Source organism: Onychostoma macrolepis, chromosome 05, assembly GCF_012432095.1.
Source record: "Onychostoma macrolepis isolate SWU-2019 chromosome 05, ASM1243209v1, whole genome shotgun sequence".
NCBI classification, from domain to species: domain Eukaryota; kingdom Metazoa; phylum Chordata; class Actinopteri; order Cypriniformes; family Cyprinidae; genus Onychostoma; species Onychostoma macrolepis.
In genome coordinates, this window is record NC_081159.1 from 4,270,715 (window position 1) to 4,298,296 (window position 27,582).

Sequence of the window (27,582 nt, forward strand, 5' to 3'; positions counted from 1 at the left end):
TGTGTTGTCTATACACAGTGTGTTGTCATTTATAATTCTACACCATGCTGATGTAATTGATTGCCATCATTCTGAAGAAGTTGTAATACTGTCTTTTTGAAACGGGGTCCATGTCAGGAGCTGTGATGCAGTGCACACGTCCAGGACAAAAATTCTAATCTGACCTGGGTCATGGCTTTCTTGCCCCATTCTCACCCCAACTTTCCACTTTTCTATAAAATAAAGGCATTTTGCATATATAACATCATGATGTGTCTTTCTTAGGCAGATGGGGTTTATTATGAGATATGAGAGATATGTGAGAGATATGAGTTATGATATGTGTGATATCTCTTCTCTGCCAATTGCATTTGTCGATGCAGACAATGCAATTATGTTTCCAATTGGAGACTGTGTAGGCCCCTGGAGAAGGAAATACACACTACTGGCAGAAAATGTCAGCCAGTTAGAATCATGTGATTCTAATAATCTTGAGGATTATTGTGGTGTTTTTATCAGCTGTTTGGACTCTCATTCTGACGGCACCCATTCACTGCAAAGGGTCCATTGGTGAGTAAGTGATGTAATGCTACATTTCTCCACATCTGTACCAAAGAAGGAACAAACCACATCTTGGATGGCCTGGCTGAGGGTGAGTAAATTGTAAGCAAATAAGCATTTTTACGTGGACAATTACATTAACGGAGCGCTGCACATCACAATATTTTGTGAAGAGATGTTCATTCATTTATTAATGATTGTTTAATTTTTTAGTTGATTTTTCTCTTCCAGTTCATAAGTCATGGGCACTGGGCTGAACTCTAGATTTGCATGGTGGAGGATTCGTCTGGCCTCCTGTCTACCTGAATCGACCGTATCTCCTCTCGCCAGCTCAATCTACATGACAGCTTTCTCCTTTAGGTCTGCCCTCACCTGTCCGATCATCATCACTGTGTCATCCAACCTGTCTGATATACAATATCAGCCTGTGGGAATGCAGCAGTATGATATTCCTTCTTGCTTTTTCTGGAATCTTTCAGTGTTTTGTCATAGGAAGTAATCTCTGTCATTTTTATCTTTCTACATAATTGGGTGCTACAAAACACTACATATTTTTAATGCTAATGTTCCATCTAGATTTTGTGATTACCTTTCCTTATATGTTTCAGCAGCTGGTGCTATTTTGCGGCATACAAGACATGCTGTGTTACATCTGCTCTCCTATTGGTGTTTTAAAGTCACCACCTAGTGGACACTCCCATGTATTACACGTTTTTCTTTTCTTTTTTTCCTGTGTGCTAAACATTTTTCATTTTAATTCCTCTAAAATGCATCATAGTTTTTGGTTTGGATGTTTTGTACTCTATGAAATACCTCTTTTGCAGGATCAAATAATGCCATCTGTGACATTTCCCTAAGTAAACTCTAAATTTGCTATTATTTCAAAATCATACCATTGCAAAAATAGAATTATGGTAACGTAAACTGTGCTTTTTATTTGAACAACAACAACACTCTAGTGAAATACAATGTTATTCATTTTAAACTAAAAGATTAAAATGCTTTAAATCAGTAAAAATGTTCAGTAATCAAAATTATGTACTATATATGATTAGATACTACTACTACAATATGTGGCAGTAATGATTCACACTCTTCACCTCAGCTGTGCACCTTAATTGATAATGCTGATTTTTTTTTTTTCATTATAAGATTATTAAAGTGTTAATTAGAATATTGATTCTTCATCCCTAGTGGCGGAAGATACTGTCTGTTTTGTAAAGTATGTCTGTTTAATCTTGTGTGTACAGGGTGTCAGATTCCAGAAATTGTTGTTATTGCTTTATTCACCAGCTAATTCAACAAATTCCTAAACTTAATTAATCATTTCAGCTTCTCCTTCTCCTTCTCTCTCTCTCTCTCTCTCTCTCTCTCTCTGCTGTCAAAATCTATTCAGTAACACTTCACACCAGGGGTGTCAAACTCAATTCCTGGAGGGCCACAGCCATGCAGAGTTTAGCTCCAACCCTAATAAAACACACCTGATCCAACTAATCAAGTCCTTCAGCCTCAGTTGAAAACTACATGGTTTGTGTGTTGGAACTAAACTCTGCAGGGCTGCGACCCTCAGGAACTGAGTTTCACACACCTGCTTTACACAAAGGTTTTATTTGTTAATATAAGTTTAGTTAACAGGAATTTCACCACCTGCTAAGTGTAGGTGTAGATTCACTCACTACTCAGCTGACATATCTCATATTTGCCGAGAATTAACACGGAGATTCTTGTTAGCTTATACCAGGGCTTCTCAAATCTTTCCCTGGAGGGCCAATCTGCTGCAGAGTTTAGCTCCAACCCTGATCAAACTCACCTACCTGTGATTTTCTAATGATCCTGAAGACACTGATTAGCATGCTCAGGTGTGTTTGATTAGGGTTAGAGCTAAACTCTGCAGGAAAGTGGATCTCGTGGGCCAGATTTGAGGATCCCTGGCCTATACTATACATCAGGGCAACGTCGGTCCTGGAGTGCCGATGTCCTGCAGAATTTAGCTCCAACCCTGAAAAAAAAACAACCCTGCCTGTAGCCCTAGTAATTCTGAAGACCTTGATTAGCTTGTTCAGGTGTGTTTGATTAGGGTTGGAGCTAAACTCTCCAGGACCAACGTTGCCTACCCCTGCCATACATCATATACAGAAACTGGGGAAAGGTATCTGTTTACTGCTGTTAAAATGGTTTCCATCTCAGACCATGTTATGCAATGGAGCAAAGTTGAAAACATTTTTTTGTTGGGGCTTCCCTCAAAAAGCCCACACAATCAGCATAAGTGCTGTCATGCACAAGAGCCTTGAATTAATTAATTACAGATTCAATGACTCAGTGTTTGAATGATGACCAATAGCAGGCCTGTTGGTATCAAATGCCTGTTTTTGTGTTTTATTTTTACTGCAGGCAAGGCTGTTACCAAGGCAAGGCCCAGAATATACATAATCAGATACTGTTTGCTCGTTTTAGGTCCCTGTCTTACTAACTAGCCCTTTACACTATGGAGAGTCATTCAGCATGACCTTTCCTACCAAAACTAAAGCTAAATGCATTTACCATGAACCATTGACTACAATATAAAATATTCTATATATTTTAGAATATGCTGTTAAATGTGGTTAATTTGTCCTATATATGTTTTTAAATTGATGACTGAGAGAGCAACCTGTTATATCATCTTTAGTTGAGTCGGGTGTTTCTTTACTATTTAAAACCATCATTTAAAGCAACTGGACGTATATTTTACCTTGAAACGTTTGAAAAACATTCAGATGTTACATTGACTTCCAATAAAGCGAATGGCTTCTGTTTTTTTCCCGCGTTTCCTATCAAATGTCTAAGCGGGTACAAAATTCCGCGAAAAGGGCAGATTGCTTTACAACAGCAACAAATGCAAGTGTAGAGCTCCACTGTAATTATACGACAGTGTTTTTTACTACAGTAAATTTCACTCACTTAACTGAAGGGGGCTCCAAAGTCACAGAAATACACAAAACTACATACAGTATGTAAATTATCTGTCTTTTAGATAACACAGGGCAATGAATCTAGTAAACTTTAATGCAAGCAAATTTGGTGTCACTTTCTACCTCAATCTCCATTGTTTTATATTACAGTCTCTATACATTTGTAATCAAAAGTCCAGAGCTCTCACTTAAGCACCAAAATTAGCATGAAGCTCTTTAGAATCAAGTTCCTAAAAAGTGAAACTGTTTGTACACCATCATCTCAATTTTTTTACCCTGCACCATGTATGGGTTGTCTTGATAAAATGTAATTATACTAAAGTCTTACTTCAACAATGAGGTGGCATTTCCCCCCCGAGAGATGATGAAGATCACAGTTTCCTCAGACTTTACTCAGTTAGCACTGTTAATGGGCCCTGCATTGTTGCTTAGCAACACATATAGCTGCTGAAGGTTTGGTCCTGTAAGCTTGTTCCAAAATTTCCTTTGACCTGTTTCTCAATTAAATCTCATTCCAAAGTGAGAACATGGTGCCCTTGTGCAGCAAGAGAGAGAAAGAAAGAAAGAAAGAAAAAACTGACTTTTCTTTTCATTTCATGTGAAGAAACCCTATAGCGAGCAGGATGCACTTTCAACAGGGATTTAAATTTCAAACTCCTTTTATTTTTTTAAAAAATTTTTCAATTGTCAGTAGGATTTTAAAACCTCTGTATCCTTTTTTTGGAACTGAGGCAGCACCAGAAAATGTTTGGAAGCTACATGAACAATTCAATTTCAATTTCAACAATTTGGATTTCTGAAGACTCCCATGTCAGTGATATTTTTCAGTTACAAAGGACAACTCTAATGGCTTGTGTCAACGAGGCAGCAGGTGCAGCCTGCTAATCACGTGACCTATCAGGCAAAGGCTGTTCAAGCCTTTCTACAAGCAGCAGGAGATCAAAATTTGTTTGTTTAGCCCCTGATGGCAGATGTTATAATTACATGGTTAAGTGGGCAAAAAGCATTTTTCTCTATTGACAGCCATTCAAAAGTATCTGTGTATTCAGACTATTTTAGCATATAAATCGTAAATTATTAGGCTACTTTATGGCACTCTTTGTGCTTTTGTGGGTTGTTATTGTGTTGATACTCTTTGTTGAGTCTTTCTCATACTATAGGATGCATCTGCAGGTTTGGTTTAAATTGATTATAGGCACATATTCACTTAATCCAATGCTTTTCTTGTTCTCTGTGTTGTCCAGTATCCCATCAGAGTTAATCGCAAATTGATTCCGCTTTATTAAAGGGATAGTTCACCCAAAAAATGAAAATTCTCTGAAATTTCTCACTCACATGTTGTTTCAAACCGGTAAGACTTTCATTCATCTTCGGAACACAAATTAAGATATTTTTGATGAAATCTGAGAGTTTCTGACCCTCCCATAGACAGCAATGTAACTGAAATGTTCCTAAAATGACTGTGATTTTAACAGTAAAAAACTGTGAAAAGCTACGGTAAAAACCTGTTAAATGGTTAATGGTAAGTTCCCTAATATATATGGTGAAAAACTAATAGACATTTCAGACAGTTTTATGGTGAAATACCGCTTTTGGAAGTAAAAAAGAATGTAAACTTTACAGGGAAAAACCGTAAATTGATGTTCCCAGAATTCCCTGCATTGCATTTCAAATTTTGTTTGAATTTGATGTTTTTTCTTTGAAATAACTAGGTTTTTCTTATCAGTTATGTTTATTAGGGTTGTATGTTACATCTAATGTTGTTAAATTAATGTTTATTGCATATTTAAGTTTAATGAGTCTCACCATGATGGTGTTTGGTGCTTGTGTGAATGACACTGTGCACCTTCTATATATGTTATTATTTAAAAGCTGCTTGTGATGGGCTTTGGTTCATCATGTGATTTTCTCATCATCTTCTGCATTTGGTGGTTATCAGTGTATTTCAAAGGTACAAAACAGATTTCAGTACTTCAATAGGTTGGTATATTAACATTATATCAGTTAATGAAATTATGGTATTTAACTGTAAATTTAAGTTAAAACTGTAAAACCAAAAATGAAAATTCTCTGAAATTTCTCACTCACATGTTGTTTCAAACCGGTAAGACTTTCATTCATCTTCGAACACAAATTAAGATATTTTTGATGAAATCTGAGAGTTTCTGACCCTCCCATAGACAGCAATGTAACTGAAATGTTCCTAAAATGACTGTGATTTTAACAGTAAAAAACTGTGAAAAGCTACGGTAAAACCTGTTAAATGGTTAATGGTAAGTTCCTAATATATATGGTGAAAAACTAATAGACATTTCAGACAGTTTTATGGTGAAATACCGCTTTTGGAAGTAAAAAAGAATGTAAACTTTACAGGGAAAAACCGTAAATTGATGTTCCCAGAATTCCCTGCATTGCATTTCAAATTTTGTTTGAATTTGATGTTTTTTCTTTGAAATAACTAGGTTTTTCTTATCAGTTATGTTTATTAGGGTTGTATGTTACATCTAATGTTGTTAAATTAATGTTTATTGCATATTTAAGTTTAATGAGTCTCACCATGATGGTGTTTGGTGCTTGTGTGAATGACACTGTGCACCTTCTATATATGTTATTATTTAAAAGCTGCTTGTGATGGGCTTTGGTTCATCATGTGATTTTCTCATCATCTTCTGCATTTGGTGGTTATCAGTGTATTTCAAAGGTACAAAACAGATTTCAGTACTTCAATAGGTTGGTATATTAACATTATATCAGTTAATGAAATTATGGTATTTAACTGTAAATTTAAGTTAAAACTGTAAAACCAAAAATGTTGCAACTGTATATTTTACGGTAGAATTCCGGCAACCACAGCTGCCGGTTTTTTACCGTAAGTTTTACGGAATTTTTTTTTTTAAGTGCAGAAAGTAGTAAGGACATTGTTAAAATAGGCTAGTCCTTGTGACATCAGTGGTTTAACTATAATTTTACTATGAGAATACTTTCTGTGTGCAAAGAAAACAATTCCGCCACCATTCATGAGACTATCATGATGCAAAAATGGTTAAATAAAGTCTTTATTTTTAGTTTTCTTTGCGCACAAAAAGTATTCTCGTAGCTTAGTCAAATTTAAACCACTGATGTCCCTTTTTAATGCTGTCCTTTCTACATTTCTGGGTCTGGGAACATGCTGGAGGGTCAGAAAGCTCTCGGATTTCATCAAAAATATTGTGTTCCGAAGATGAATGAAGGTCGGTTTGGAACAATATGAGGGTGTCAGGGTGAGTAATTAATGACAGAATTTTCATTTTTGGATGAACTATTCCTTTAAAATTGAAAAGAACTTATTCACAAGAGTGATTTATTCGTGAATAGAGCATCCATAGTTCTAAGTTTTTTTTTTTTTTTTTTTGTGTATTGATGTCTATTGTCTCTGTTCCTTAAGCCTGATTTGTAAAGTGACCTTGAGTGCTAGAAAGGCGCTATATAAATAAAAAATATTATTAAGCAGCAAACAGAAAACGCACACATAAATATTATCAGGGAAAATATTTCTCAAGTCGGCATTCTCCCTCATCAGACAAAGATATGCGTTTTTTAGGCGCACAAACTGCGATGAGGCATCATTTCTTTGGTTGGAGGTGATGAACAAATACGTCCTTCACTGAACAACTCGCTCTTCCGTGTCTATGGAGAACTGTATGTGCTGATAGGCTACTCAAATGCTATTTTCTGGTAGTACTGTAGTCAGTCACCAAAACAGTAACGCGGGAGAGACTTAGCCTACTGAAGCGAAAGTGAGAATTATTCGTCCAATTTTTGTTTAAAATTAAACTCGTTTACGAAGGAAACACCACTATATCCAAGCAGCTGCGCTGCCACTGAGACGAGACGAATAGAAACTGTAACGGGTCACTCACTCCAGGAATATTATATTATGTTTGCCATCTCCACATCTCTAAGAACCTCTCTGGCAGGTCACGTGATCTCGCAGTAGCAGGGAACGCTTTTAAACTGCTCTGGCTTCATCCAGTCGAGCGTTGAGCGTCAGTGGAGTGGAGAGCGCTAGAGCTTAATACCACAATCATGGCAACCACAACAGCAGGTGCGACAAAATTCTGCTTTAATTTTTCGAAGCACTTCTAAACCACACTATCACACGTTTGACGTTTACTTGTTCATGTTTAATAATTAATTTCCTATATTTCTTTCTTTCCTAGAAGCCGAAACCCGTCAAAGACTGCTCCGAAACGTGAAGAAAGAGGTAAGTGATAGTAAAAACAAATAAAGCCAAGTGAACACAAGGCTGAAACGCCCTTTAAAATGTGACTCATGATTCAGACATGTCTACAAAATGTGTGGTGTTAAGTTAACCAAACACTGGAGCTAACCTATACGTGAAAGAAAGCTGCCAGAGCAAAATAAAGATTTTTAATGCTGTTAAATTGTTGGTATAGTTGTTGTATTGTGGTAAAATCATAGGTAGCTGTGCGATTTCAGTCTACAGTATATCATGAATAATTTATTCGGTTTTACATATCTATTTTTTCTTGAATATGCTACATCTGTTTGTCTTTCCCCCCCCATCAAGCATCTGTCACTGACTTAATGCCAGCTTAATCACACTAATTCTTTCCAAAGCATATTCATGTCTGTATTAATAAAATAGTGAGTGTGACGCTTTATTCAAATGTGATTGGCAGGTTTCTGTTATGTCATTATATTTAATACATGTTATTTTGAATTTACAAAATTCTCTATGGAATCAGATGCATTTAATATACAGACAAACGTTTTGTTCAAATGTACGAACACGTTGAAATGTATTTATTGAATATATCATCCACATCTACAATTAATGATCCATAAGCACTCTGTAAGCACTTTCTATATGTTTCAACTGCCCATATCATCCCTCAGACTGCATTGTGACTTCGAGTCCTTAAAATACCTGCGTTTGTTCATAGATTTTCTTCTTGTTGAAATGTAAAACAGCTTAAGGCTCATTGCATCTATTGATTTATTTGTGGTATTGATTTAAGGCCAGTCCCATCTCTTTTGGCAGCACAGAATGCATTGTGTGGTCTTTGACTTTCAGTCATTTCATTTGATTAATAGGTTTCAATAATCCTTTTGGGTTAAGCAAGGAGTGCACTCTGTGTATTTGCAAGAGTGTATGTTTAAGTGATTGCTCAGTGGATGAGGTTTTGTATGATTTCCTCACAGCAGGCATGTAGTATTCGCACTTGCCCTATACTGATTTTGATTAGATGATTTATGGTTCACTATTATGAGTTGTGAATGCAGTCGCTGATATCCTTATCTGTGCTGTGTGGCAGCGATTCATCCAGACATGAGTGCAAACAGTGGGTTTTCTAGTGGTACTGTGGTATATTACTGTTTTTAAATATAAAACTCACAGCTTTGTGCCGAATGGTCAATGCACCACCTTTTATGGACTCCGTCTTGTTGCAGTCATGTGGTGCTCATATAAATAATGAGAAATTATTTATATTCATAGTGTTCCAATTATGACACATCTTCAGTTAAAATATGGGCAGTTAAATATGTAAATATTCATATGCCTATATATAAGTCATGGAATAAATGTACCTTTCAGATGAATCTCTTGGGATTATGCTTTGTTTGTCATCAGTTATTCAATTATTCTACCAAATTCTAAATACAATTTAAATTGAATAGTTGATTAAGTATTTTAATGATCCTTTTAAAATATATACATATTAATAAGAATTAAATAAACATTCATTTGTGCATTCTAGAAGTTTAGCCAGTAGTGGGGTCAGATGCCCTCTTGGAATAATTGTACATTTTGTGCTGTAACAAATAAATTAGTAAATGTTTCTATTTAACTTACCTTAATAACCAACCCGTTCTCACTCCCAACTCGTCACATATTGAAGCTTGGTCTGAACCACTTTGTGTCACTTTTTGACTTGCAGGGTCCTCCGTTGCTTTAAATAGGAAACCCTTAGCGTCAACATGCCAACGCTGGGAATTTTATCATCATAATTAAATTAAATATTGGGTAATAACATTGCCATTATTGCATATATGATGGGGTGTGATTTTTATTTTATTTTTTCAATGTAAACAGCCACAACAGTTTTATTTATATTACATTATTTACACATTTATGAGCACATAACCCAACCCCTGCCCCTAAACCTACCGTTTGTCAATAAAACACAAGATATAACAGGCAGATGCAACTACCGTCATAATTTATTCAAAAAATATTAATGTTCCAAGTCTTCCGAGGCAAAACGATTGATTTGTGAGAGGAATAGACGTGATCGCCGTCTCCGTCCGCCGTTAAACTCATCCTGTATGCTGCAGACTGCGTGCAAACTCAAAAAATACCGCCAGAAGAAGCCTTATGTTGTGAAATGCTATTGGCTCTTGCGTGTCTCGTGACCGATTGCGTCATGCTGCTGGACAGGAGTATGCTTTTGAATGAGATGTGAGCGCGTTAACGGAGCGGGATCATTTTCAGCTATTAAAACCTTATGTTTTGCTCTCTTCTTCTCATAAAGACTTCGTATGGCTTCAGAAGACTTGGAATGCAACACGACTTGTTTGTAATGCTTTTATACTGCTTGTTTATGGTCAGTTTTTGCAATAAATACCTGTGACTGCACTTATATTTGCCTGTTACGTGTTTTATGTTGTTCAGAAGTGGGTAGGTTTAGGGTAGGGGTGGGGTTAGGTGCTCCAATAAAAGTATAAATTTATATGAAATTATTTATATTTTTTACAAATGCATGCAAACCATTAAACTAAGACAAACAACGGAGGACCCTGCAAGTCGAAAAATGACGCTAAAGGGGTACCTTGAGCGTCAAAAAGCGACGCCAAGTGGTCCTGACCAAGTTGGGTTGGGTGTGAGAATGGGTTGCAATAACACATCAGCTGATGCATTATCATCCTGCACATGCTAAACATATTAGTTACAATTTAAAAATAAATGCACATGAAGAGGGCTTCTTCCCACATTACTGTCAGTCAAATTTAATATAAATCTGTGGTGACTTGTTTTTTTTTGTGGATGTCAGGCATCTCAGCTTGAGGTGTTTGGCAGTCAGATCCTGGTCTATAATCTGTCATTGCATTGTCTCAGAGCATCCCAGTAGATGCATAAAAAATGACATTTCAGTGCTTGAAACACATTATGATGATGACTGGAACAGCTAATCAAGAAGAGTGGAGGCAGGTGAACTCTCACCCTGCGCTGTATGGTGCTCATAATGACAATGTATTCTTGATCCACGCTGTGTTTATAGCATAACTGCCTGGAACCTGGAGTCATTTGGCATTTGCAGTGCATATTTACCCTTTTTCAGCTGTTAACTAAAATTATGAAAGATTATTATTACATTGCTGATACGATGAGCACCGGCAACGCCACAAAAAGTCTCATTCTGTGTCTGTCACTATCAGTCTGTGATCTCTCTCTCTCTCTCTCTCTCTTTCCCACACATGTATTGACACAAGGAGAGGGTCATGCGCAGAAAGCCTCTCCACACTCTACCCAGCAGCCCACCATTTGTTTACATTTCCCTCTCAGCTTCCTTTAACACAGCTAGTTTAATCCATAGCTTATCAGTGTGTCCTTAAAAAACCTCTTACCTTATTTTAAAGTGTGGATTTTTCCTTATTTTTGAGAAAAATTGTTATGGAATTAGTTGTCAACAGAAACATCATTAAATTGGTTAGTTTGACTTAAACTATACAGTAGTAAAGACTAGAGTTTGTGATAAATCTTGAAAAGTCATGATAGGTCACACGTTTTTAATTTTCTGCACTGATTTTGGAAAAATATGGTAAAATGTGTTGCTGAGAATGACTGGTTCTGCAGTAAAGATTTCTTTCTCTTTGTCACTGATTAACACACCACTGAAATCCTACACCCAGTCAATATTGTTTTTGTGCTTAATTAGCATAGATTTAACAATGGAGTCAAAGAACATTTCATAACTAATTCAAGAGATATCAACCATTTCGAAGGTTGGTTGAATAAATGGTGCCTTTTAAAGGGGTCACAAAAGAGTTAAATCGTGAAATGTGTTGTTTTGAGTACCCTCCACTGGCAGCATCTTAGTCAAACATACAGTAGTAAAGAAAATCAAATCATCCTCCTTTTTTGCCCTTGAATATACATTTCTAATGGAAAAAACCATCTGTTAGAGTCAGTGAGCCAATTAATCACCATGTTCTGGGTGCAGAGACCAGTCTGTGAATGTGTTACAAAACAGCTCTGCAAGATGTTGTTTCAGTGTGTGCAAGAAACATTTAAACCTCATGCCAAATAGCAGCAAACCTCAGCTACTAGCGCAAAAGCTTGTATGAAATCGTGTTGGTACGGTGGCAAAGTCCTTGATTATTACGCCGGAATGAGAGTATAGTTGCTAGCCATATCGGCCTAGAAAATCGCAACTTTTCATTTTCCGTCAGTCTTGGTACACGATGTAACTACAGAAGAGTCAAGTTTTAAATAGAAAAAATATCGAAACTCTTTGGTCATTTTTGAGCGAGATGCTATTGGTCTAATCAGATTCAATGATCTATGCTAAGCTGTAGCTAAAAGTGCTACCACCAGACCCAGAGATTGGCTGAATGGAATCGAAAACGGTAAAACTCAACTGTTTAACTCTTGGGGAGTTGAAAAATTAGCCTATTTTCAAAAATGTGACCCTGGACCACAAAACCAGTCTTAAGTCGCTGGGGTATATTTGTAGCAATAGCCAAAAATACATTGTATGGGTCAAAATTATAAAAAAAAATTATGACAAAAATCATTAGGATATTAAGTAAAGATCATGTTCCATGAAGATATTTTGTAAACTTCTTACCGTAAATGTATAACTTCATTTTTGATTAGTAATATGCATTGCTAATAACTTCATTTGGACAACTTTAAAGGTGATTTTTCTCCAATATTTAGATTTTTTTTTTGCACTCTCAGATTCTAGATTTTCAAATAGTTGTATCTCGGCCAAATATTGTCCGATCATAACAAAACACATCAATGGAAAGCTGATTTATTCAGCTTTCAGATGATGTATAAATCTCAATTTCGATTAAGACTGGTTTTGTGGTCAAGGGTCACAAATAGTGGCGTGTTCCTTTTAACACCAACTCCAGTTCAGTCATACATAGTTTAGCCAGGTGTTTCAAATGCATAGATTAATTCTATTATTTGATTTGTATTAATTTTTTATAGAAACATATTATATATAATCTAACCATTTCAATCTTTTTTTAGACTCCGACTTCTTTATTAATTATAGTATATATAATAATGGACAGGTGAAAATGGCATAAATGTTTTTTTTTAAAGTGGATCATAGTGGATCATACATAGGTGAAGTAAATTCAGGTTGTGATCATGATCGTGTCTCACCGATGAGTCATATGTCTGCAGACATCTGTGCTCAGTGATACCCAGTCCATTGTACAGTCATTGCTTTTGAGATCATTTCAGGATAATATATTTTGCTAAAAAATATTCTTCAGCAATGATCGGTTAGGCCTACATTATTATTATTATTATTTTATTTTTTAATTTTTTTTATTTGTACTAAAATTAATTCTTGGTAATTAATTAAATTAGAGCATTATATTATATTGTTATTAGAAAAAAAACATTAAAGCCATAATGTATAAAAGAATACCTTTTGCTTTTCCTATTGAGTTTACATAAAAAAATGGCAATAACAACATAGCCCTGTTTATAGATCACTGTTTTCTTCTTCTTCTTTAGAACAGAGGGGGCAATAGAGGAAGTTTCAGAGCTGTAGTTTTCAATCTTTGTTCTGGCGTCTCACTTATTTACCACACCTGATTCAGATCATCAGCTTGTTAGGAGAGAGGCCTATTAACTGAGCTCAGTGTGTCAGATAAGAAAGACATACAAGATGTTCAGTGCTGTGGGTCCCCTGTGCTTTTTTTTTCAAAACAAACCCACAAAGATAATAACTGGCTGAGTTGAATGCATTTGTAAGAAGAAAGAGACCACAGAGTGCTGTAAGAGACATGATGCTCACACATCTGCATAGGAAATCGGGTCGCCTCGGACAACACAGTTATAGAGTTTTTGCCATCATTATGCAAATATATCTGGCTGCAGAATGTCACAAATGACCAATAAGAGCCATATAAAAGGCATCACAGGCACCTAGCTGTTTTAATGAAGTACGTAAAAGAATAGATCAGCAGTACTGACACTCCATTTAGTCCAGCTTCAAGATATAGGCTATATGGCATTTCTGCTGTGCATTAACACCATGCATGTATGTGTCATGGGAAATGTTTTTTCCCAAGAAATGTGAAACCTGTTCCTGAGCCATATGGACAGGGGACTGATTTAGATTCACACCACCCACGGAGCATCTCTGATGGTGTGAAGCCACATATTTCATATGTGAGACTATATTTTATATATTCCAAGCAAAGACTCTTCCTTGTGCATGTTTTTTTTTTTTTTTCTAAAGTCCACTTTCACATGTTTTTGTCACTTGTTGTGTACTATGAACATAAATTCATTTGAAGCAGTCTTGACATATGCATTTTGCCATGTACACAAATCATTTGCATGCTTAATATGATTTAATAAAGCAGCACTTAGCAGTATTGTTTAGGCCTATTTAAAATGTTCACTGCTTCCAGAGGGTTGTGGTGTTACAGCATGCAGACCTAGGTACCACATGATAATGAATATAATATGAATAAAAAAGTAGGCTATAATTAAAGTAGTAAAAATATATTGCATAATAAATGGAATAGAAACTAAAGGAAATGCATCTTTAAACAAACGTGCCACAAAATGTTTCTGTGCATTTTAAGTATACTGTGCCCTGAAGGTTAGATCAATAACGTGTCGTCTTGCATTGCATTAAAGGTGCAAATATGAGCTCTTTTCGACAAGTTGATTACAGCATGTTGAATGATCATCACTGTGTTGTTGGGTACTGGCATCAGGCATGATGTTCTCCAGTGTATTTGGGACTCTTTCTAGATCAGGCTGAGGTAAAGTAGCTGTTTGTAGCCGTAATTATGGGCATGTTATAAGTCTAAAAGATGCCCTGGTTCATATGAAATATTTAGTTCTTGTGTGGCAGCAGTAAATAGCAAATCATGTTACATATGCTTAAAGACAAACCATGTGCAAACTCGTATTATCTCCACTGGTCTTCGGCTTCTATTTACAGCATGTTTTGCAGTGTTGAGCAGTGTAGCCAATCACAGACATATCTGATGACTTCATGAATGCAATGACCAGTCAGAGGTGTTTAAGTTAGACAGAATCTACTTACCACTCAGAACACCAGAGATTTGTTCAGTGTTTGGTTCTGCAAACTTCTGAATCCTCTCATTATAACAAATTAAGTGTAGACGCAATGCAAATAAGAGATTAATTAGAGCTTCATTGATTATAATGGAACTTCGTGCAATTGACCGCATTTTAGTGATTTTTATTTGGAGCTTTCTGCTTTCTACGCTATAATTCATTCAGAATTTGAATAAATTGACTCATGGATTCACTCTCTGATAATCATTTATCTAGTATTGTCACTTGCAATTGCGTGGCGAAAGTGGAGCAAACTCATGGATTTGCCTACTAAATGGTAAGAGTGTAGAGTTATATTCAAGACATGTAGAATATAGAAATTATATAAGCCATTTTAAGACATTTAGGAATTTTTTTTTTGCGTGGGGGGGGGGACATTGAAATATATAATTTTCGTTATCAAAGATGGTTTTTAAGGGATCAAATTTGTGACTTTAATATTAAATAAGACCAAATGAGAGTTGTGTGGATTTGCTGTCCATTGTGGCCTTGTGACAGATCTGAAGTACATTTGGGGCTGTAATTGCTTTCATTGTGTGAATTTGCTTGTTCTTTCTGAGTAGTGTAGTAATCCACTCAACCTCTTAGCCTTTCAATTTGTACATTCACTCTCTCAGCACGATAAAGCGTGGTAATAAGTGGCAAACCATTTTTCTGCTGGTGGCATGAATCGTGGCAAATGCCATTCCCATTCACAGCCAGAATTGTTCATCGCTTCTGCTCCGAGTTGAAGCAACAGTTCAATGTGGTGCCAACACATTTGGGAAGTAACTTGGCAACCCAAGCTGTGAGACTTTCCATGCCATCTCCATGGAAACCTTTGTCATGCTGCTGAGACATCAGGGACAGCCGAGCTCCAAATAGACCCCTACAGTCTCTCTCTCTCTCTCACACACACACACACACACACACACACACACACACACACACACACACACACACAGAGCTTGATGGTGTCTCTACATATCAATGCACACTACAGTTTAAATGAGGCTGATCAATAAGGGTTTAGACACCATTACTAAACATTTATAGATGGATTTATTTGCTCTTATCACATCAGTGATCCTTAATTCAGACGTGGCAATGCACTCTCACTGATGATAAATGTTGTTTCTTTTGTTTGTTTTCATGTGCATTTCTTGATATTCTTAAAATATTAGGTGCATCCCAGTGTTTGTGCACTTATGCGGTATTCAATGTCTTTTTTTAGTGTAAATACTGTGATCACTTCAAATGCCTGTATAATGCACTTATTTAACCGAAAAAAAAAAAAGTTTTTGATTTTGTGCACTCGATTGTTGAAGCTGTAATCAGTGTTCCCTCAAATTGGGCGGACATTTCAAGCACCTGAGCAAAAGCATTCTTTATACCCTGTACACAAACTTTAATGTGCTATTTATATTTGATTTGACCCTTGATGTAACTAAACGATGTACATTTTAGGTTTACATAAGAAAACATTTTTTACAGTATAATACACTGCCGTTCAAAAGTTTGGGATCAGTAAAGTGTTTTTTTTGTTTGTTTTTTAAAGAAGTTTGTTCATCAAGGTAATTATGTACAGCAGATGGGACAGGGGCTATCAAAGTCTAATGAATGACAAAATAACCTCAAAATTCATACACTAGATGGTTAAGTGCATTTAATAAGTGCATAGAGCATCGTTTACACTCAAAAATTATAATTACAGTAGTTTAAAATCTTTTTTTTTTTAAATAAATGAATACCTTTACTTAGTATGAATGCAGTAAATTGATCAAAAATCACAGTAAAGACTTTTATAGTGCTATAGATTTCCATTTCAAATAACTGCTATTCATTTGAACCTTTTATTAAAGAATCCTAAAATGTATCATGGTTTCCACTAAAATATTAAGCAGCACAACTGTTTTCAACTTTAATAATAATAATAAATATTACTTGAACACAAAATCAGCATATTAGAATGATTTCTAAAGGATCATATGTCACTGAAGACTGGAGTAATGATGCTGAAAATTCAGCTTCACATCAAATTGCATTAAAAAAAGTAATTTTATATTTTAATAATATTTCACAATATTACTGCTTTTACTGTGTTTTTGATCAAATAAATGCCTTGGTGAGCAAAGACACTGACTCCAAACTATAAATATAAATCCATTTATAAATTTTATAAACTGATGAAGAAGAAAAAAACAGTTCTGATATCAGAAAAATGAAATTATTGTTTGGTGCATCCCTTACTCTCTGGACCTATGTTAACTATGTTAAAAATTTATGTTTTTATGACTGAGACACTATTTTTGATTAATTACATTTGACCTGTTTAAAAATGTCGGTATCAGTGCAGGTATTGGATTTGTGCATCCCTATCCAACTTTTTCTTCAACGCGGAAGTAAGCCTAGGGGCGAGACTTCTGGTTCATTAGCCGCTATAGGTAAATAACGAGGAGAATAACAACGTGCAGTAAACTGTAAAACTGCTTGCACTGCAAACCAGTGTGTTCATAATTAAGATAATACATTAAAATAATATAAGACACACCAATTTTCAGTATCAAGCAGCAAAACGTTTTGTGCAGCTAAAATTAGCTGGATGCGGATGAGACCGGAAGAATTGACAAATGCCCATTTTTACGGCAAGAAAAAGGTGGATAATAGAGAGCTGTTTATATCTGTGTTGAGTCAGCCATGAAGTAAGAGTGTTCATGAACTTATAACCTCCGAAAGATGCACTAAAAGGTTCATCAGCAAGGCCACCTGGAATGCTGTCTTTTCAGTTCAACTCATCAATTCATGGGTTTTTTTCCTCATTCTAGTGTATGCAGACTCCAACTGGCGGTATTGATTGAATATGCATGAAACATGACCCTATACTATCAGTATCATTCAGGTCCATAGCACTTAGCAAGAACCACTAATGATAATAACGACCAAAATATGTCTCTTAGACATAGGTTTAAGTGTCTTACAAAGGACAGTAAAAGCTGGGACACTGCAAAGATATTAAAATGACAAAAACAGCCTTTACAAACCATTCAGTGAATTTTGTACTTTGGTAGTATCATAAAGCTCATCTCTGTTCCCAAGGATAACGGGCATTTGTTTTATGGTTGTGCATCTTCTGAGCTGTACCTTTGTGAATCATACTGTTGTGTTCAATTGCTTGTGATTTTCTTTTGCTACCTGAGCGAAATAGTTTCCTTTGCGTATTTCTTTCTCTCTCTGGAGGTTTGGATAGGTGTGATTCTGTAGAATGGAGAAGGAGATAAGTATACGTCCGGAGTTATTTATAGCATCAGATGAGTCATACATAGTGTTTAAACTCTTGAGGTTAAGTTGATTGGAACCGAGTTGTGCTGCTTTGTTAGAATTATGAATAAGATAGTGAGAAGAAATCAATACACTGGATTAAATTTCTCCACCTGTGGATGAAGGAAGTAATTTTAAAAAATGTAAGCACTTTTAAAAATCATAATCAACCTCCTGTCAAACCAAGAGAGTAATGTTGACTATTCTGATTAAGCAATGTATTTTATATATTTTTTTTCATTTGAGCTGGGATTTTTAAATGCCAGATTCTCAGAAGAAACTGTCGGAAAGGCTGTGGCTTATTCTCAGGGCACACCGAATCAACAGGTTTTGCTCTGAAGAGCTTGCGTTGTCCTGCTGCATTAGTTATGGGTAAATGGAAGAGAAGGTCAGGGCGTAAGTATCTGAATCAGAGCACATCCACAGTCTAAATGCTAAAGCAGACGGCTATGAGCATAGTAATAGGCTGTTCACATTTGAGGTTAAACCAGTGTCATTTTAACACTGTTCGTGTTTTAATAGTAATTAATTCTGGGTCATCAGGTTTTAAGATTTCAAACTGGACATTGAAATGTCATTTATTCCTGTGATGGTGAAGCTGACTTTTCAGAAACATATGTATGTGTATATATATACATATACAGTGGGTACGGAAAGTATTCAAACCCCCTTAAATTTTTCACTCTTTGTTATATTGCAGCCATTTGCTAAAATCATTTGTTCATCTTGTTTTTCCTCAATGTACACACAGCACCCCATATTGACAGAAAAACACAGAATTGTTGACATTTTTGCAGATTTATTAAAAAAGAAAAACTGAAATATCACATGGTCCTAAGTATTCAGACCCTTTGCTGTGACACTCATATATTTAACTCAGGTGCTGTCCATTTCTTCTGATCATCCTTGAGATGGTTCTACACCTTCATTTGAGTCCAGCTGTGTTTGATTATACTGATTGGACTTGATTAGAAAAGCCACACACCTGTCTATATAAGACCTTACAGCTCACAGTGCATGTCAGAGCAAATGAGAATCATGAGGTCAAAGGAACTGCCTGAAGAGCTCAGAGACAGAATTGTGGCAAGGCACAGATCTGGCCAAGGTTACAAAAAAATTTCTGCTGCACTTAAGGTTCCTAAGAGCACAGTGGCCTCCATAATCCTTAAATGGAAGACGTTTGGGCTGAAGGTTTACCTTACAACAAGACAATGACCCTAAGCACACAGCTAAAATAACGAAGGAATGGCTTCACAACAACTCCGTGACTGTTCTTGAATGGCCCAGCCAGAGCCCTGACTTAAGCCCAATTGAGCATCTCTGGAGAGACCTAAAAATGGCTGTCCACCAACGTTTACCATCCAACCTGACAGAACTGGAGAGGATCTGCAAGGAGGAATGGCAGAGGATCCCCAAATCCAGGTGTGAAAAACTTGTTGCATCTTTCCCAAAAAGACTCATGGCTGTATTAGATCAAAAGGGTGCTTCTACTAAATACTGAGCAAAGGGTCTGAATACTTAGGACCATGTGATATTTCAGTTTTTCTTTTTTAATAAATCTGCAAAAATGTCAACAATTCTGTGTTTTTCTGTCAATATGGGGTGCTGTGTGTACATTGAGGAAAAACAAAATGAACAAATGATTTTAGCAAATGGCTTCAATATAACAAAGAGTGAAAAATTTAAAGGGGTCTGAATACTTTCCGTACCCACTGTGTGTATGTGTGTGTGTGTGTGTGTGTGTGTGTATATATATATATATATATATATATATATATATATATATATGCATATATATGCTCAGGAAACATTTCTTATTATAATCAACACTGAAAACAGTTGTGCTGCTTAAGATTTTTTTGAGACCATCATTTTTTTCCCATTATTTTCTAGAGAATAGAAAGTGAAAAAGAATGGCATTTATTTAAAATAAAAATATTTTGTAAAATAATTAGAAATGTTTTTAATTCTGAACGTTTTGATGGGTTCTTATTGAATAAAAAAACATCTTACTGACCCCAAACTTTTGTGTGTGTAATATACATCTGAAACAATGCTGATACTTGAATGAAAAGTCTTCTGAGCTAAGAAAGGGCGTCCTTTGAGCAATAAATTTGCCTTTGGGCTTGTCCGCATGTGAAAATGTCATCACGTAAATGCACTCTAGTTGTCTGAAGAAAAATAAGTAAGCCAAAAAAGGAGGAAAACACAGAGGAGCATTTGTCATCACTGTTTGACACTTTTGATCTTTTTGATGTTAACGCTGAAAAGTGCATGACAGTATCTGCATCTCTGAGGCATCCATTAATATTTAATAAGCAAAGACTTAAGGTGAAACAGGAGGGTGCTGAACCTCTTTCAAGATTACAAGTGTAAAACTGCATAACCCAGGGTTTCTCTCACATTTCTCCTGCCCTCACTTTCTCATTGTCCAATGTATCAACAGAGGAAACACACTTAGCAGGACATTTTCATTAGCCACTTCCTCAAGCAAATCAGCAGGCTAATTTCCTTCAGCCAGACCCTTTCATTCTGGAGAAACTAGAGGATGTCTAGGAAAGCTTTTATTCAAGTGAAGGGTATGAGTTTTTTTTTTTTTTTTTTGTAATTTTATATCTCATTGAAATATAAACTGAACGCACACAATTGTGGTTTTACCCCAAAGTCACAAAATCTCTTGATTATCTGTTGAATGTGTATTTCTTTGTATATACATGCACGTGCATGTGTGTGCAGTGCAGTGTAGTGAAGGCATTATAAAGAATGCAGTTTCATTTAAACGATTCCACCATCTAGTCACGATGAGGAAGCGCTTTGTGCATAAATCACGCATGCCAACTCTCAATTTCTCTATTTCCTCTCAATAGTCAGGGGACGTGAATCACGGTCTGCATTCTTCCTACTCACCTCGTACACACTCTCTCCTTCCTGGTATTTATTGCAGAGGGTTTTTTTTTTTTTTCAGCTTTGAGTGTTTGATGGTGCCAAATGAGAGAGAATATATTCATAAGACCCAATCATGGTAACATCCGTAATGCGTCACATGAACTGTAGAACAGTGTTTGCTTTAGTTCATCATGCTGTATGCATTCTGCTGACTGCTGTTGTGTCTCCATGTCTCACAGGTCAAGCAGATCATGGAGGAAGCAGTCACGAGGAAGTTTGTACATGAAGACAGCAGCCATATTGTCTCATTCTGTGGTAAGTCATTGAACATACAAATGTTTAGCTGAAATGTGCTGGTAGAAGGGTACCAGGTACCTTCTCATGCTTTATTTTGGTGTTCAGCTTCAGGGAAAGTTTTTGATCAAAGTGCTTTTTCATTTGACAAACAGCTCCATCTACGTTGCAAAATTACCTCGTGCAGCTCACAAACTAGCGTTTTTTTTCCCACCACCTTTGTACTCCGAATAAAAAGGTCTAAACGATATACAATAGATTTTATTTTAAAAACTCCTTGAAAAGGTTTTGTTTATTTTATACTGTGTGAAATTATTAAACTGTTTAATTGTAATTGGATTCAAATTCATCACAAATATTTGCACATTATAGTGCTTAGCAAAACTACACTTTAGTTAATAGTTCTTGGTTATGTCTTGGTTATGTCACTTGGTATCCAATGACTTGGAAACAAATTAAATTTTATTTTTAAAAAAATTATTTTCAAAAAAACTTTTATACTCACCAAGACATTTATTTGATCAAAAATACAGTAAAACCGTAGTATTTAGGAATATTATTACAACACAAAACAATTGTTTTCTATTTTAATATATTTTAAAATGTCATTTATTTTTGTGATGGCAAAGAATTTACATCTATTTGCACTCAATTTCTCATGCATTTAATAATTTCAAGGACAAACAATTGAAATATTAAAAATACCTCTTTTATTCTTTTCCATGGGAGGCTCTGGAGATCAGCTGTGTCTCAGTACCTGCCACATGTTCGGCAGCATGATGGTTTGGCTTATTTCCAGTTAGAGCCAACATTCGGCATTTAACAGGGCTTGGAAAGTGCCAAAGCACGTTAATGTCAAGAAGTGTCATGTTTATTAAGTCTAGATTTCCATAGAGTGATAATTTCAGCGTATATGGACCAGTAAATGAATGTGTAATTGATCGTGTTGCAGTAAGTGCTGCCCGCTGTTTGTCAGCAGAAAATCTGTCCATGTAATAAAGTAATCACTCAGACGTGCTGCTTCTCTGTCGCTGTGCAAATTCACATCAAGGTGACATGACATGATAATAAAGAATAAATGAGTCGTCATTAATAATCTCGTTTCTGCCAGGTCATATTCAGCCTGTTAGGTGAAGGATTTATAGGCCTGTTCAGCTTTTCTTTTTTTTTTTCTTTTTTTGTTTATTCACTTTTACATTTACATTTTCTAAACAGCTTTTATTACTCCAGGATGCTGGCAACCATACCACTTTCCCTAGAATTTAATCAGCACAGCTCTGTGAGGGGTCAAACGCTGTTGGCAGATTTGCAATGTGTGTAAATTAGACTCTGCATCCAAGCGATTATTGTTTTCAAAAGTGTCTCGTCGGGGTAGAACAGAATCAACAAAACCTTGCAGTTCAAGCTCACAGAAAGAGCTAGTGGAGCTTATTTCTTAAGCCACACTGTGGTGTTTCTGAATAACACCAATCAAAGTAGCTTGAAAAAGAGCTTTTGATTAATGGCCTTGTTAACTCATTTTATTATGTTCCTGCAGTGGCAATGGGATTCGGTAGATGATTATAGGGCCTGTGTGCATTGCTGGTTTCTGGTTTCTGGTTTCAGCCGGTTGTTTACTCTCCTGTAATTCATTGAGTTCTGATTCATCGTGACTCTCCTCTGCTCTGTCTCTATCTCAAGTTCTCTCAACTGTCTCCTGCCACATCGCTGAATCTCTGCTGGCTGAAATACAAGAGTTCGTAGGGGAGGAAACTATAGGAAAAAATCCTAGAGGAGATCTTTTTAATATTTCATCAGCAGTGAGATTAAATGGATAGCCTTTTGTTGAAGTCTCAGAGGTTTCTCCTAAAAAAAGACTCCAGTGGTCTCACATACATCTCTAGAGTTTCATATTAACAAATTTGAATGAGGTATAATGAGGTATTTTGTTTTCATTTTAAGTTTTAGTCATGTATTTTGTTGTTTTTGTCTTTTTTTTTTATGTGTGTGTGTGTATATTGTTTTTTATTACATTTTAGTTTTAGTTATTTATTACTTTAGAAATGTTGTCTTGGCCACAGCTGAAACAAAATTTCAGAAAATTTTGAGTTTTTTTTTTTTTTTCAATTATTTTATTTCAAAATAAAAAACTTTTTTTTTTTATGGTTTTGTTTAACAATAATAACGCTGGCCCAAAATATGCAAGATTTCAAAATAAATGAATCTCAAAGTTTCTCAAATTCCTCTAATTCAAAATCCAGTCTTCCTGTGTGGTTGTGTCATGTCTCTAAATGGTTGTCTCATTTGTGTCTTTAATTTCTCCTTAGGAATCTGAGACCCCGTTTACACTAGTGTGTTTTTGTTTTAAAACGCATAGCTTTTACTACGGTTACGCCTATCGTTTACACTACTCCGGCGTTTTCAAGATCGAAAACAGAGACTTTTGAAGACGCTGCAAACCCCGTTTTAGTTTGAAAAGTGTTTCAGTGTAAACGGACTGTTCCCAGAAGGAGGGAAACGAGGTACAACACATGACTGAGATATCGTGCTCTTGCTCCATCTGCTGAAGACACCTCTAATCACGCCTGAAAGGCCAATGACGCATGACGACATGGGCGGGGCTACCTGCCCACAGCATATAAATGCGGTCATGTGTGTCATTCCCTTTGTTCTTCAGCTCTTCAACACGCTGTTAAGAACATTGTCATGCCACATTCACAAGAAAACCCACGGTGGTGACTCTTGATGAAGAAGAAAAGGCATAAAAGAGAAGTTTTTAGCTCAAGTTTAGCACAGCTAACAAATGGCTAATAAACTTTCTCATGAGAAATGTCTGAGCATAAGCGGAGCACTACTCACCCCTGTCCTATGGCATGTGGGTGTTTATGGTCACAAGCACTGTCCGGAGTGTCGGAGAGTTATCCACATTAGGTTAGCCCTCTCCAACCCCGCTGTGTGTGTTTGCGCTGCCAGCAGTTCTATCGTTCCGCACTTATGCGGTGTGTAGCATGTACTTGGTGGCTCAGTGGCCAAACATGGTCTGCTCCAGTCTTCCGGGGCGTATCCTGATGTGGCTCGTGCCATTGTTGGCATGGCCATGAAATATTAGGGCGATTGTGGGGAATTCGGAAGTCATATAAATGCAGTTGCATGCATCATTCCCTTTGTTCAGTCCAGCTCTTCACCAAGCTCCCGACTGCGCAGGGCCCAGAGGTGTTGTACCTTGTTTCCCTCCTTCTGGGAACAGTAGTTATATGCATAACTCAACGTTCCCATTCAGTCGGTTCACTCGGTACAACACATGACTATGGAACATATATACATGCCCCGCAAAGTCGCCAAACTAAACATAAGGGACCAGCACCGCTACGTATACCTTTATTTTTCAAGGGAGTGATGGCCTGTGGTTTAAAAACCCCTGCGGTAAGCCCGGACATAGCTACCATTGCCGCAGTGACGTCTAGTCAAAAAATTAACAGACTAGTGCAGTGATGATTAACTGGCAGTCGCCCGAACATCTTAAACCATGCCCATGATGTTTTCACGCCCCTCGTAGAGTGCCCACGTGCCCATGAGGGCATTAGTCATATAAGACATGCCTGTTATGTTATTGACCAAGCTTTCTACAATCCAATGCGAAAAACGCCATTCAAGTAGTGGCTTTACACGGGCATCAAAAGCTGGTCACAGCTTGCATCTGCTCAAAGTACCTGCATACATCTTGTACAAGAGCATGAAATCTCCTGTCTTCCTCTTGAGTCACAGATTTGACAGGGCAGGCAGCTTGAACGGAAGTGCACTCCTATCCTATGTATACCCAGATAGCACACGTACGTCTGCAAGTCAAGATGTCTGTTAAAGATCGCTTGATCTGGAAAGCATCTGCTGTGTACAAACATCTGACAGACGCCTTTAAGCAATTCGGATATATCGTCAGGCAGGTTCTCATCACTGTTTCTACAGGAGTCAAACATAACCTACGATCTCTCTGTATCGGCATTCTTATCAGATCAAACAGATCTATCAGGTTTTCCCTCTCAATAGGCAGGCCCTAGAAACCACAGTTCCAGCCGAGGCATGCAGAATCTGCCTCCTGCCTGGGACAGCAGGTCATTGCATAGGGAAAAAGACACCACAGTGTCCTTAAAAAGCATTGTCATAATACTCGCGAGCCCTGTATTCGCTGGCCAGAGAGGAGCCACCAATATCAGTGACAGACCCCGCACCCTGTCCAGAGTGAGCTGTATCAGTTCCCTCAGCGGGAATGTGTACAGCAGGGCCCTGGACAATACAAGCGACAAGGCATCCACCCCAAGTGGGGCTTTCATGTCCATAATCAAGAAAACAGCAGGCAGCGCTGAAAGATCAACACCGGTTCTGTGGAACCCGACCCCAGATCTGCACTATTATTCAGGGTGAAAACATCACTCCATGGGGGACCGCAGGTCTGCCTCATATCCAGAGCGTCCGTGCCAATTGTAGCAGGGGAAGAGAGCAAACGCTCCCTTGCCAATTATGCACCCCACCACATATTTTCCATTCTGACTGGGCCGAGTGTTTCAGCACCAGGAGAACTACTCTTACAGCGCTGTCGACCACTCTCCTCTTGCAGAGTTCCTCGTCCATGTCGTGACGCATTCGTTGTCTCTACTACACATGGCATAACCCTGCTTAGGTGATTCCCTCTGTCAACAGACTGGGGTTTCCCAGGGGATCAGTGCCTGAACGCACATCGGCGCTATTGACGCATGTCTATTTTAAATGTCGCGTGGTATACTGCGCCCAGCACCAGAACCCCTGCGTAAAGAGAAGACCAAGTCGCATTACTGCTATCGAAGCCATGAGCCACAGCAGTCTCAATTCTCTAAGAGAAAAAATGCGCTCTCCTCCTCAGCCGAAACTGAGCCAGACAGCTGCGATAATCCTCTGCCCCTGTCGTGCTTTGAGTGCTTTGCAGATATGCATGGCGCTCGGGACCCAAAAAACTGCACCCTCGACGGAGAGCTCAGAAACTTTCTATGCCCCGGGTGGCCATATTCAATTCAGGTTTATTAATATAGCGTCTTTCACGATACAAAACGTTGCAAAGCAGCTTTACAAAAAATTATATGCATCGGGCAAACCCACTGATGTAGGCCATTTCTGAGGCTGCATATTAGAGGGCATGACAGGTGACATAAGCATTTTGAACTTATAATACATTAAGTGCTTGTTCAACAGTCGTGAATCTAAGCTAGGGTTCTTTAGGAGAAGGACGTAACGGCTGCAAAACCCTCTTCCTCCATCTTCCCCTGTGGCACCACCTGAATTGCGCAAACACACACACCGGGGTTGGAGAGGGCTAACCTAACGTGGATAACTCTCCGACACTCCGGACAGTGCTTGTGACCATAAACACCCACATGCCATAGGACAGGGGTGAGTAGTGCTCCGCTTATGCTCAGACATTTCTCATGAGAAAGTTTATTAGCCATTTGTTAGCTGTGCTAAACTTGAGCTAAAAACTTATTTTTTATGCCTTTTCTTCTTCATCAAGAGTCACCACCGTGGGTTTTCTTGTGAATGTGGCGTGACGGTGTTCTTAACAGCGTGTTGAAGAGCTGAAGAACAAAGGGAATGATGCACGTGACCTTTCAGGCATGATTCGAGGTGTCTTCAGCAGATGGAACAAGAGCGCGATATCCGAAAGTCATGTGTTGTACCAAGTGAACCGACTGAATGGGAACATCATGCTCATTATTGTACCCATAGATATGTATGGGTAAACTCCCCATTTGACCGCTCCAAGCACGCAGACGTGTCCGCCATCTAAATAATAGGGGATCCACCTTTACAAATCTATGGTTGTACCTGAATGAATCGTTACGTGACATGCGTTTTCTGTTGTGTAGTGTGCACTTTTTTTTTTTCTTCTGTGGATTTCATCCATAGTCATTCAGTCAGTTGGGTCCAATGTTGGTTTGGATCCCACTGATTTTCATTGTATGAACAAAAACAGCTATTTAAAATATCTGTTATTTAAAGAAATTATATTCCACAGGAGAAAGAAAGGGTTAAAACAGCATGAGGGTCATTGAATCATCATGAACTCTTGAACCAAGAAAGAGCAACCTCTGAGCAATAGCATTTTCCTCTGGACACTTTCCAACAGAATCAAGACAAAAGCAAGGATACTGGAAGAGAAAAGAAAGAACGCTTAATCATTATGGATGAATTGCACTAGGAGTGTGTATGTTAACACTGTAATGGTGTAATATTGCTGCCTCTTCTAGTGAAGCTCTGGCA

The 27,582-nt window shown here is 37.4% G+C and overlaps 1 protein-coding gene across 3 annotated transcripts in view; it reads left to right on the forward strand.

The window, feature by feature from the left end:
• The first annotated feature begins 7,307 nt into the window (after positions 1 to 7,307).
• Positions 7,308 to 27,582, forward strand: part of sgsm1a (small G protein signaling modulator 1a) — a 41,682-nt gene continuing 21,407 nt past the window's right edge. For all 3 annotated transcript variants that reach the window (XM_058777497.1, XM_058777499.1, XM_058777498.1), the window contains exons 1-3: positions 7,308 to 7,575; positions 7,691 to 7,734; positions 21,264 to 21,339. In XM_058777497.1, the coding sequence (XP_058633480.1) occupies positions 7,557 to 7,575; positions 7,691 to 7,734; positions 21,264 to 21,339 (139 nt within the window). In that variant the 5' untranslated portion in view covers positions 7,308 to 7,556. The remainder of the gene's footprint in view (positions 7,576 to 7,690; positions 7,735 to 21,263; positions 21,340 to 27,582) is intronic.